Source organism: Patagioenas fasciata, chromosome 7 (genome assembly GCF_037038585.1).
Source record: "Patagioenas fasciata isolate bPatFas1 chromosome 7, bPatFas1.hap1, whole genome shotgun sequence".
Lineage (NCBI taxonomy): Eukaryota > Metazoa > Chordata > Aves > Columbiformes > Columbidae > Patagioenas > Patagioenas fasciata.
Genome location: NC_092526.1, coordinates 13,202,730 through 13,216,098, shown reverse-complemented (window position 1 = coordinate 13,216,098; position 13,369 = coordinate 13,202,730). Strand labels below are relative to the sequence as shown.

The window sequence follows — 13,369 nt, the reverse complement described above, 5'->3', positions numbered from 1 at the left end:
CATTTTACTTATTACTCCTTCTTTTCCAGTAGCTTGCTTTCTTGGGCTATCCCTGCTGTTGATTTTTACTGTTAAATTTGCAAAAGCATGGGTCAGATTTTGAAAACTAGGAATGCCATGAGGTGTATGAAATCCCACACCTGAAATACATCCTCGCAAATACCTGTGAGTTCACACAGACACATGTATGTGTGTACAAACCCTCCACAGGCACAGAGTTAGTGAATATGTCTAGCACATTTTTAATCATTTTTGCTTCCCATTTTCATGCTTTGGAAGTTTAAAATGCAGTTACTTTTCTCCCTGAAGACTTATTTCACCTCATTTCACATCCATTTCAAATTGTTGTTTTAGTTGTATCATACTGAACTTTTCAGACTGGTTTATTGTTTTAGGGTTTCTCATGGCTGCTGTGCTGCATATTCTGTTTGTTATTGAAGGTTATTTGATTGATTAGTTTTGTTTTCTTCTTACAAACTGGCTACCAAAATAATGTGACTAGCAGGAGTTATGCCCCTGTTTAATAACTTGCAGGCCGATCTTGAGCAATTAGCAAGAGTGTGTTTTAAAATGTTAATGTTCCAATTTTATGCACATACAATGGGATGTTTTTTTCTCCTGAAGCTGTTCTCATTTTTTAAGAGCTTAGCAAAATATACACATAGCCTTTCACGAACCCAGCATGCCAGAGCCCTTGCACGTAATCAGAGCACCCCGCTCCTCCCAGGAATTCATTTTCTCAACAAATCATTTCATCGCATTGAGAAATAAAATCGTGGCTTGGGCGTTGGTTGCATAAGGTTTTGATGGCTTTGACAGGGACCGGATTGCTCTGAAATGGAGCAGCAGCTGTGAGGCCAAGCCTGCAGAAGCTGTTGATGCCCTTGTCTCCTCCTTCTCTTCCATCTCTCTGCCTTGCACAAACCCACATGGGCTAATCATTTTCATGTGAAACCCAGACCAGTAGGCCAATACCCTGTTGTCCCTGGCCACTCCTGAAGTTCAGCTTTGACTGATTTTTAAGTTAATTTGTAATGAGGAGGTGGGCTACAGTCTGTGTCTCATCCCAAACCCCAGTGCCATCTATTGCCTGGTTTTCTTTCCTAGAGCAAGCAGAGCAGCGAGTCGGCCGTCAGCAGCACAGTCAATCCAGTCATTAACAAGCGCAGCAAAGTCAAGACTGAAGTCGAGGGCTTGCCCCCAGCCTCCCCAACCACACAGGTAACCTTCCTGGTGGGAGACATGTCGTGGGGCTGAGGTAGTGAGCTGCTGGGTCTCGCTGTCTTTGAGAATGTTACTCTTGGCACCTTTCTGCAGCAAGGCATCAAAGTCTGCCAGGCAGGCGGGTGTTTCTTAGGGCATGAAGCCCAGCAAGGTACAAAAGTACAGGGCAAAACTGCAGTGGGTGAGTGAAGCATTCGATGGGTGCTTGGGATTCAGCTTGCTGTTGTTGTATTTGGATAGAAAACAGAGAAAAGAAAAAAAAAAAAAAAGAAGAAGGGAGGAAGGGAATGTTTCAAATGTGATAATTTTAAAATGATGTCTGAGCTTTCTGTGCTGCAAAGCAAGTAGTATAGTGTCTCAGAGCAAACATAGATTTTGAGGGAATCTTACATGTAGGTAGAAAGCTTGCAAAAAAGGATGACTTCTTGATAGAAAAAGGAATTGCTCCTAGAAACATCCTTTACACTGGTAACACAACATTTGACACCAAGAACGGCCCGAAGGCCTTTGCTTTCTTTGCAGAGCTCTGTGATTGCAAACTGTTTAATGGCTGACAGTATCCATCTGACCATCCTTTATCACAACTGTAAACTATCAAGAGTGCTGTGGGCACTTCATTTTCATGAAATATTAGGCCGTGTTATTGTCAAGCGAATGGAAGAGTTGATGACAAATTTCTCCTTCTGCCCTGGTTCAGGAGCAGGTCTCAGCATGATGCATGGGGACAGCAACGTGTGCAGTCATCAGGGGGCTGGTAAAATTGATGAAGATAGCATATCAGGGAAAGATAAACATGCTGTAGTCAGCACGATTAGGGCAAAGAGGCACCTCTCTGGAGCTTTGAGTTTAGAACTACATCTACACGCTGCTGCAAAAGTACATGCCCTGAAAAACCAATCTGGCTGCCACCCAGGCTAATAGGGCCACGTGTTGATTTCTTGCAGCAAATGAAAAAAAGATTTGAGAGCTATCACCTGCTTTCTCCAAGCATCTGTAGCAGAGGAGTTGTGTGATGGAGAGCTCCTTTCTCGGTGGCTGTCATCCTTCCTTTTCTCTGCTCCGACATGGAGAGGTGTGCGCACAACTGCAGAGAGGGCTTGGGTAGCATCAGCCTGGCTCCCCCCTGCAGCCCTGCCCCAGCATTTCATCCATTGGATCTCATGTGAAATAAGCACTGAAAGAAGTGGGGCAGTAGTTCAGAATGGTGCAAGAAGGTTTGGTTAGAATACCAGGGTGAAATTAAGGGAAGAAAAATGCACGCTGGTCATCTAATAGTTCCTAATGAGAAGATCTGTGAAGTAATACTCCAATGGAAATGTAGGCTTCACGCCTTGCAGGATTTCGGTATTGACTGGGATATTACTGGAAAGTACCTTGTAAGAGACAGCCCATTATTGGCAAGAAGAACAGGTTAAATGACTGAACATAGTAGGTGTCTCCTCACCAGTTGGTCTAAGCAGCAGCAACTTGTTAAGTTTGGGAATTACTGTTCTGCATGAGACTGTGCTGAAATGTTGAGTTACAGTCAGTTACTTATTGACTGATACATTTTTTACAGAGTATGAAGCTCATGCCCCCGCAAAAAAAGCATGTATGTGTGTGTTTTGTTTTGGAAATGATGTACTGGAAACGCCTCATGTGAGTTGTGGTTTGGGTGTTTAAAATCCTTGGCCAGACAGTATCTCCCATGATCACTTGTGCTATAAAAAACACAATCCAAGCAAGATTTGTGGGACACAGTGGAGCCCCAGGCATGAGAGACCTAAGTTACTTTGCTCTTATGATACTATAATAGCTCCAGTACAGATTCAGATTAGTGTTGAATTAGCCAGAAGTGAAACAAGTCAATCTGCTTAAACAAATTAAAATAGTTTCAATTACATTTTTCCAGCAAAAAGTATAAACATTTTGGCAAAATAAAATTTTTAGTAGAAAATTTCACTTTTGCAGAGACCACACTTTGCATGGAGAGAAATGTTTCAACAAAAATAATGTTCCCAGCTCAACCAAATAGGAATTGCAGGAAAAAGAAGCTGTTTGAACTTTCTCAGACTATTGTTCTGGGTTTTGATATAGTTTGAATCTCCAGAAGTCTTTCTGTAAATTATTAGTTTCTCATCCAAAGAGCCACCTGACAATATTTTTTTTAAAGAGCTAATTAAAACAAATCTGTTTGTCTCCATATCTAAACTTTTGAATTGTACAGTCACCATTAGCACATATGTCATGAGCTAGTTAATGAAAATTGTTGCATTTTTGTACAGTACATCTCACTTTCGAAGCCATGTAATGCATTAAGTCACTGCAGCCCCTCAGCAGGCATTGGGAAGGTGTTGTCGAGGAAGGAGATGGCAGACAGATAGGTCCAACTGGGCAGGTCAGAGGCAGTTTGAGATGAGTCTGGCTGTGTCTACACACTTATGAGGCCAACTAGAGCACCAGATCATGAGGAAGAGTGTCTGATGTGGTCAGTCACCCCAGACACTTCTGTCTAAAGCTGCCCTGGAGGCAGGATGCTCTGTGCTGGGCAGTGGTAGTATTTGGGAGGAAAGGGAATCATAGAATATTAGAATCATTGAATCATTTCAGTTCGAAGAGGCCCTAGGGGGTCAAAACCTGCAGGGTTTTGAATTGTCAAATTCCCAAGCCAGTATTGGCTGCTGATTTCCTTGTCTGTAGTGTAAGTGTCTGACGCACACAGAGCGAAAAGTTGTCCTTACCTCTGGTTCATACTAATTGTGTTGTATGTTACACTATTGTGTAGGTGTCAATGCTTTAATCCTCATAGCAGACATTAAAAAATCTTCTGTGCTTCATTTAGCACTGAGGAGCTGGCTAGACAGAGAAGTTAAGGAGAAAGCTCACAGTGTGCTCAGCATTAAACTAACTCATAAATGAGTCCAGAGCTGCTGGAACTCTGCTCTGCAACCCACTCATCACAGGGTTTTGCTCAAGCTTCACAAATTTGCTGATCTCAGAGGGGTGCTTTGGGGGCTCACCACTTTGTCCCTGTGGAGCACCTAGCAGACATAAATCTTTGGGTAGGCGTTAGGCATAATTTTCACATCTATGGAAAGATGCAGAAGACAGGAACCATACTCCCCAGTCTGTGTCAGTAGAGTATGGTAACCACTAGACTCTGACTGCTCTGTGGTCTCTTCATGCTCATTTTTCCCCACTCCCCTCCAGATCAGAAGTTTTACTCCAACAAAGGATGAAACCAAACGTCAAAAGCCAGCATTTTCCTTTCTCCAGCCTTTCCTCGGACTGCTCACAACCTGGCTGGAGCCAGGTACCGCTGCAACCGTGGCTTCAGGGTGTTTCGTATCTTGTCATTAACTCTGATCTATTTCTACCAAAACTCTATAACTCATTATTTCACAGTAATCAAGGATGTTATGTTGCCACAATGAGCAGAGTTTTGTGATCAGTTGATGCCTGCCTTGTAATCTATGAATGATGGAGGAATTCAGACGAAAGAAGTTCACCTTATACAATGCACCGTTGTGTGTTGCAGGAGCATCTGACAGACCTGAAAGAAGATCTAGATAAGGATGAATGTAAACAGGAGCCTGAGGTTATTTATGAGACGAACTGTCACTGGGAAGGGTGCACAAAGGAATATGACACTCAAGAGCAGCTCGTCCATGTGAGTAATGGTTGGGAGGAAACCCCAGCGATAAATTTGAGTTTCTGTGCACTTGTCCTCATTTTTTATCACTAGCTGCTGTACAGCCAGAGCTCACTCTGGGAGCTACTAAAGGTGCAAATCAGAGACACAGTGTGTAAACACTGCCAAAGCAGGTCGCTGCTCCCCAAGGAGTTTAGCTGCAACAAGCCTCTCATAGATTATTTGCTGTTGCTTTCTTCTTAGCTGCTGAGGCTGCAGTTTCGGTCTCCCTTGTGCACTGACAGAAGGCTCTGCATAGAGGACCTGCCCAGAAAATGAGGAAGGGACCTGGGCCCTTCCCTCTTCTCTGGCCATATTCACTGAGTCTCCCCACACACCTGCACCAGCTATGGGTCAGGGATTGTCCGTACTGTCCTCAGTCCTTGTCCAGGCCATGAAAGCCTTATATGCTGCTGTGACATGAGCTGTGGGACCATATCGCTTAGGGGCTGTTGAGCGTCTCAGCTCGTCCCTCCCACATTAACAAAGCACTTCCAGAGTCTGGAGACATGCTCCAAGGTCTCCTTCAGGGTCCAGAATATAAAATGTGGATTGATTTTTTTTAAATTTTGTAGCAGGGTTTCTGTAGTCACAGTGATGTCCCCAAACCAGTGTCAAAACTGTTATCTGAAGGATCCTCAAACCAAGTCATTAATCAGATTTTCAGTTGTAATTAAGTCCAAGGTCTTTTTGTGTGCTTTGCTTCATCTGGAAATCCACCATTTGGTTTCCTTTGGCTTCTGGGGTCAAGAAATGCCTCAAACTCAGGGTGAGTGCCTGTGAAATCAGACAGGATCTGTGCCTGAGTCCCATCCTACCCCCAGCCCAGCATCCTCCCAGTCCTCATTTTGGGTCTGTGGTGTGAGCTCCATTTGTTTGAAACCAGCCAAGAGCTGCTGGGAATTCACCAGCACCAGCAACCCTGCTGCTTGCAGCAAAATGTTGCATTGAGCAAATTTTGCAACAGGACCTGCTGTCTTCTCGTTTCCCTCCACCCTTTTGCTGCCTGCCTCAGCTGGGTTCCAAGCCTGCCAGAGGCCACCCATGTGCAACTTACATGTAACCCTCCTCCTGAGGGCTCATGTCTGCTCTCACCCTTTTTGTGTATCTTCATTTTAGTCATGTTTAGACGCCACCAAGTAGGCGTCAGTCTTCATTTCCCAGGCTCTGCATGCAAACGTTATCTTAGCCCAGAGGGACCACACTCTACATGATAATTTTGGGTATGTGCTCTTCTTCCATCCAAGACTAGCACCTGCTCGCCTCTGCCAGAAGTCACTGGTTCAGTGCAGCAAGTCCTTGAGTACAGACAGATTTTGAAATTGTTTCCACGGCCAAATAAGCGATAAGGTGCTTAATGGGTTGCACGTTGCATGCCACGGGGCATTGCTTTTCTGGGGTTAAACCACAGAAGTGCTGTTGGATGGGCTGGGCTCACATTCGTCTGGCAGTATTTGTGTGTTTCCCTCTCAGATGTAAGAAAAACTCTTCAACTCTGCCCAAAGCAAAGTGCAAGGCAGAGCCAGGCAGCTCAGCACAATTTATTTCCAGAAAAAACCCAAAGAAAAATATTTGATGGAATGTGCAAGATTTTCCTAAATTTGGAACCTTACAAAAACAGAGGACTCTGTACTATGATTACTAACAACATGGAGTTGTGGATTTGAGATGCCCAAAATACACATTTAAATGAAATACAGATGTTATGGGCCAACTTCTGAGAAGGTGGCATCCCACCATGTGTGGAAAAACTCTAGTTTGTGTGCAGAGCAAAGTACCTGGGTATGCAGGGTCTGTTCCCCACACATAGTGGGCAACGTACTTGTGAGAGGAGCAGATGTCAATGGGGAGCAATGGAGTGAGGACTTATTTTTGCAAGCACCACTGCTGCTCCCAGTCTTGAAGGTCATGCTCACAATTTGAGAGAAGCCCAAGCAAAGCCTCAGGCCAGGTGAGGGTTTGATGGGGGCTGTGGAGCTGTAGCTGAAGTGTGGTGAGTTGTGCAACTGCTCCTCAACTGTGTGATGGGCAGCAGATGTTGTCCAGACAAGGAGTTAATAAGCTTGAAGAGGGGCTACAGTCTCATCCCAAAAATGTCTTCCTCTGGCCCAAGCAGGACTGAACAGGTGGGCCTGTGCACTCTCCTGCTCCTAGGACTGCCATGCATAATCTTGGTTGCAAGTCAGACTCCCGTGCAAAACAAAACCAGGAAACATATCTTTCCAATCTGGTCTGTATGTGGTTTAGCGCGTCTATGGGTCTCCTGGGGGGTTCACCAGATTTCAACCATCTGAAGCTAAAATCTCCCACCAATGCCGTATTATAAAACCAGAATTGCAGGCGGCTGAGCTTCAAACCCATCCAAAACGTCTCCCAAAGCCAGCCTTCCCAGACCCTCCTGGCATGCAGTTTTGGCTCTCAGTTTTTAACTGTGGTGCCTGAGGCATCAGCTGAGCTCCATGCACCTCCTCTTGCCCTTGGGTAGACTTGGTGGACCAAGTAGCAGGTCTCTGTCCCCATGATTGGGCGCAGCACAAAAAATGCCGGGACTGGATTCAGCTGGGACCGTGAAGGCTGATAACTCTGCTTTAACATGTTTTTTGTGTCCTTGTGGTGTCCCACTGCCCCTAGAAAGTCTTATCCTGAGCTGCACCATGTCTGTCTGGCCTTGGCCGGGAGCACAAAGGCAGGGGCTGGAAAAACATCTCAGCGCAAAAAACCCAAACCAAAAGTGGTTTATTTTAGGATTTCCTGTCAGTGAATGTCTGCTGAAAACACAGGAGCAAGGACAGGCATTCTTTTTGGCAGTGAGACCCCATTCAGAGAGACAAGGCCACCACAGGAACAGTGCTGCCGACAGGCTGGTCTCCAGCTCTGTTTATTTTTGGCAGGGCTTCATCTGCCCCAGTCTGGGAAAAAGCAACCCTCGTTGTCTTCCGATGGTGGAAGAAGGCACCTTTCTGATCTGTCTTTTCAATACCCTGCTGCAGGATTTCAGGGACCTAAGTAATTAGCAGTAATTGAGGCTGAGGAGCCTTCCTTGGCGCATAGCTGGCAGATGCTGTCACCTCCCACAGCCGCCAGCCCTGGACGGCAGTCGGATATCTTGGCCGGCTGGAGTGCAGGCAGGCTTGTGTTCTCTCCCCGTCCTCCAGCAGTGCCCCAGGAAAGGGTCCCAGCTGTGAAAATGTAGCACAGGAGGGTTCAGCAGGGATAAAAATGACTCTCTCATCCTCCCCAACAGTGGCATCAGGCAGCCTGGGAGACATTGAGAGGGCTCCTCTCTCCCGGGCACCGTGGGTCCCCATTGCTTTTGCAGCACATAGGGCAAATGTCCCATTTCTAACCGTTTGGACCCAGTGCGCTGGGTGCTGCGCGCCTTCTCCTGCAGGACACACCAGACCACAGCACTGGCTCCTGTGTCCCTGCATGTTCCTGGTGTTATCTGCGCACCTGGGACCCAGGTGCAACGCCTGGCCACAAGCACTGGGGAGGGAACAGATGGCTTTCAGAGCACCGTGCATGCTTTGCTGGTATCAGCTCTTCCAGGAGTGACCCAATTCTCCCTTCTCTCCTACCAGCACATCAACAACGATCACATCCACGGGGAGAAGAAGGAGTTTGTCTGCCGCTGGCAGGACTGCACACGGGAACAGAAGCCGTTCAAGGCTCAATACATGCTGGTGGTGCACATGCGAAGGCACACCGGAGAGAAGCCACACAAGTGCACGGTGAGCTGGCAGGGCTGCACGGTGCATCTCGGCTTGGCAAGTGAGACATGGGAATTCAGTGGCCACACAAACGTGTGCAGACACAGTCATGGTTTCAAGAAGGGCTCTCCCAGGGTACCTGTCAGCACCCAGTTCAGGACCAGTCCAGCTCCCTGTGTCCAAGTTAGAGCTACTTGTAGGTTACACCCTGTGGACAGGGCAAGTGGTCAAGGAGGGTGGTTGAGGTGTTATTGGGCAAAATTGTATTTGCTTGGGGAAACTGAGTTCAGCTCTACCACAGAGATGCAGGGTGACCCAGGACAAGTCACTTGAGGTGGAAAAACAGCTCCTTTAGTTGTTTATATCCAAGAAGGAAATCCAGAAACCCCGTACTGTGGGAAACCACCTAAACCTGGTTGTGTCTAAGTTGGTATCACCCAGTACCACCGCTGTGGGCTGCAAGTTTCCCTCACCCACATACCCAACTGCACAAAAGCCTCCTTCCAGCCTGGGAAGCCGTCTATTTCCACATAGGCTTCAGCCCCTTTTGCTTCCCAAGGTCCACCCGTCTTTTGATACCTTCTGCTCCCTGACTTCTCCTCCTGCCAGTTTTTCATACCTCCTCCGCTGTCAGCATTATGCCTTTCCTCTCCCCAGAGTGTTGGGGATGAGTCTTTCTTTCTGCTTGGCAGACGTCTGTTCCCTCCTCCCATATATTCCTCCTCTTCTGCTCCATTAGTCCAGACCTGCTCCCTCCCTGGCTCTGCCTCAGCTCCTGCTCACAAATATTAGGATATGTATGATTTGCTTGCTGTACAGCTACTTTATCAATCTTCTAGCCCTGAAATCATTTAATTTAGAGCGTAAGCTCCCTGGGGCATCGGGCCACGTCCTTTGTTTAAATCTTCTAAAGCACTTTGCCCAGTTCTAGCACTTTACCAATCTTCCTTAAAAGTATCAAGGAATACTGATCACCAATGTGCTACAAAGAAAGTAACAAGGGAAGGGCAGGCCCTGCCCTTGCAGGTAGAGGTACTCAGAAAACAAAAAGAAGCAGGGATTGCATCCTTTTCAGTGCTATAATGGAGAATAAAAATGCGCTGCTGCACGAGCCTCTCTTTCAAGCCTCGGTTGTGTCACACTGGAGCAATGGCAAGGTTGTATGAGTTCAACTCTCAAGTCATCCTCTGCACGCTGAAGAACTGCAGTCTCTCCGTGTGAGATATGTTGCCGCAGCTCTCCCTGAACTGGAGTATTGCTGGTTTCCAATTGCCTGGGATACACAGCAGCTCTGCAGACAGTGCCCTTCTTTGGCAGAGCATTTCTTGTCCAAGCCTTTGAGGGATTTTTCAAAGCGCCATTTGTTTCAGATGAGAAGTTTGTGGTGTACATAAAGCTACAGATGAACCTAATCGCAGCCTTGGATTTGATCAAGGATTATTTCAACAGATGACAGCCAGAACTCCCACTGACATAATCAAATCCATGCGTAAGAGAGGGAACAACTGCTTTGAACATGCACAGGCTGCTTTGCTGAGAAGTTCTTATTTGAAAATGTGGCCTCTTAATGACTGCATTTTTGTGTCAGTATCCAGCAAAACCAGAATGGACACATGAGTTGCCTCGTGCTGAGTTCCCTTTGTTTTCCAGCAAATGGAATTATGTATTTCAATAACTGTGACTTGAGTTTTAAAGGACTATTTGCACAGGACAGGAGAAGAAAGGGATATACTGTGCTACCTCAAAGTTGCATCTTCCTCTATGGGCCAAATGGACTAATGAAAGTCATCTGGGGAAGGGAAACTGGATTAATCCCATCCCAACCAGCTGTGGAAGAAATCAGCTCTTGCAGGGTGCTCCTACTGTCCTTGAAGAAATCTGGGTATCTCAACAGGGCAGAGCAAGTTTGCATTATGTCCACCATCCGCATCTGTGACCTTAAAAGGAAGCTTCAGTAACCCTACTTCTCTTCCAGCAAAACAAAGTTATAAGGGATAAACCTGTGCCTACGTGCTTCGTGAATTTCATTGACTGCATGTCTGCCTCACTCCTTAGCAGTGCAAGTCCCGTGCCTGTGAAGCACAAGGAGACAGGGACCATTGCTATTGCATGTAGCTGCTTTTGGCCTTTGCTCAAAAGGGCCAGACCTCTGGATATGTAGGACAACTCAACTGCCAACAGGGAAATCAGACACTGAGCTGTGGCATGACCTGTCCTTCTCTCATGCCAGTTTCTTCACTGGCCAAAACTCAAATATAGCAGTGTGAAGTCTTGTCACATCTGGATCAAACTTGTAGACATGTTTGAGTGATCTGACTAAAATGCACGACTTTATGGCTTGCATGCATTGCATCAAGAGGGACAGCTTCTGGAAATTTAAAGTATGTTTCAAAGTGTTTGCATAGGAAGTGCAGCATAGATTTTTCAACACTCTCAGCAGAACAGCAAGTGCAACATTTAGCTAGAATTTGGAAGGGAGCCTTGCATTTCTTAAAACCTCTTCCAGTGTTTGTAAGTTCCCACTTGTTTCGTCAAAGAGCTTTTAAGATGCCCTCCTTGGTTTGAGGTGAAATTCTCCCATTCTGCAAACAGGGCAGGTGCAGGGAGAAGCCTCCAGCCCAGCCAGAGTGGAGGGTGGCAGGACTTACATCACCCAGAGCCTCACCATGTCTCCTGAGCTGCTCCCTCTCGTTGTGTGGGCAGCTGGTTTCCTTCCAGGAGGAAGGTTCCTGGACTGTTTTGTCATCCAAAAATCCATCTGTCTTCAAGATTGAGAGTCTTGTTTTTTAAACTGCTAATGTCAGACAGCCTGACCACAGCATCCTCTGAGAGTAGACCCAAGCTGTAATTTGGGAAACTTCAAAGCCTGCTAGATTACTGCTTGTGTGTTAGGGAAACGGTCTGGTCTTTCCAGTGTTGATGCTAGTGAAGTTGCAAGGCTGGACAAACTGTCAAGAAGCCATCAGTTCTCTGGGTGGGAAGAAGAGGGCCTCCGTTTCTGAGCGTGTTAGCTGCAGAGGGATGGAAGGAGGGGCCAAGAGAGCCCTGGGAGGAGTGGAAGGGTGTTCAGCCCTGCTGGTAAAAAGAGTCTCTTGTTGAAATGTCAGGTGGGTACCCAACGAGGAACAGCACCTTAAATATGAGTCACTGCTGAAACTCTCAGCCTGCCTAAGGAACCGAATTCTCCCAACAAAGTGGATGTTGTTCCCTAAAACACAAGCCCTTTTAAGGGGAAGAAAAAAAAAAGAAAGAAAGAATGAGAAACAGATGAGAAGAGTTTAGGCAGGGGGAAAATCAAATTTTTCTGGTTAATTAATCACTCCTCTTGCATTTTTATTTTAGTTTGAGGGTTGCTCCAAAGCCTATTCCCGCCTGGAGAACTTAAAGACACACCTGAGGTCTCACACTGGAGAAAAACCCTATGTCTGTGAACATGAAGGCTGCAATAAAGCATTTTCCAATGCCTCGGACAGAGCCAAGCACCAGAACAGGACACATTCCAATGAGGTAAACCTGGGCTCACCGCAGTTCAATGGAGGGCTTTTATTTTTAATTTTGCTGACAATAAACATACACTTTACACTCTGGATGCATGTAAAAAGAAACCTACTGTAATGAGAGGTTTGTCTTATTTTTTAATTGGATTTATTTTGCTGGAGAGCCAGACCAGATTAGCTTTATATTTGTGAAAGCCATGTTTGAAATCATAAACAGATGTTAAAGTATGCAAACTTTTTAATCGGCTTTGGAAATTAAAGCAAACATTTTCCAAATATATAATTTTTAATAGCACAAATAGAATTGTACAGTTGTGCATGTGGTGTTTAATATTAGTGTGTAACAGACTTGCAGTAGTAGAGCAGCTACCCTGGTTCCTGACTCTCTGGAAATAATACTCCCTCCATCGTTTGATGTACAATGATAGAGCACAATGCAATGCTTTGTTAACCTTGTCTAATTAAGACCCACTATTAGTAGTTGGGGACCAGAGGAAATTGCCTTTATTGTAACGCATGTGATGGTCTGTTGCAATCAACCGCGGCCAACGATTGAAATTTATATTACCACTAATTAGCTGACAGGGAAAAAAAACAACACTGCAAAGTTCTAATAGTGTTTGCAGCCATGAAGAATTCAGTTTGTAGCCTAATTTGCAACAGTTAAATATATACTTTTGAGAATGGAACACAATTGCTGTGGATGACAGCTTTTTAAAGTGATGCTATGTCTACAAAGGGCTTGTTGGGAGTATTTCTATCTCTGACATAATATCAGTTAGTGATAACCAAAACTCTGTAGGTTTCAGAGATTCTGTTGGAATAAAACTCAGGACGCAAAGTCTAGGATGCCCTTCTGTGCTGTGTGATGCTGAGATGGACCCAATGAATGACCTGGGTCCCAGTATTATTTGAATTGGTTTGGGTGTAAATCCAAATGTCAGGATTGTCCTTCACCAGCAAGACACTTCTCCAGGAGGACATAGGTTAAAATTAATCTATATCTGCACTGGCACTGAGTAGTTTGGGGGTGGTTTAAGGCTACACCAACCCTGAGGCTAGGAGGGACCAACAATACATGCAAACTCTCATCTGCTCAGCAACCTGCATTCCCAGTAACTGGTCTTTGACTAAAACATCATTTGCTCTCTTCTTAAAGCTTCTTCGTCTGAAAGGCAGGCAGTCATGGTTTAATCTCACATTTCAGGTATTAGAAATTTCTTGTTTTCCAGCCCTGGATGCTTTCTCTGCCTTCCTCCAGTGCTGGA

The 13,369-nt window shown here is 45.7% G+C and overlaps 1 protein-coding gene across 8 annotated transcripts in view; it reads left to right on the top strand.

The window, feature by feature from the left end:
- GLI2 (GLI family zinc finger 2) overlaps positions 1–13,369 on the top strand; it is a 194,597-nt gene that overhangs the window by 168,345 nt on the left and 12,883 nt on the right. For 7 of the 8 annotated variants that reach the window (XM_065840950.2, XM_065840947.2, XM_065840946.2 and 4 more), the window contains 4 exons: positions 1,108–1,221; positions 4,742–4,873; positions 8,476–8,625; positions 11,947–12,111. In XM_065840950.2, the coding sequence (XP_065697022.1) occupies positions 1,108–1,221; positions 4,742–4,873; positions 8,476–8,625; positions 11,947–12,111 (561 nt within the window). The remainder of the gene's footprint in view (positions 1–1,107; positions 1,222–4,741; positions 4,874–8,475; positions 8,626–11,946; positions 12,112–13,369) is intronic. The other variant, XM_065840949.2, reaches the window with a different exon arrangement.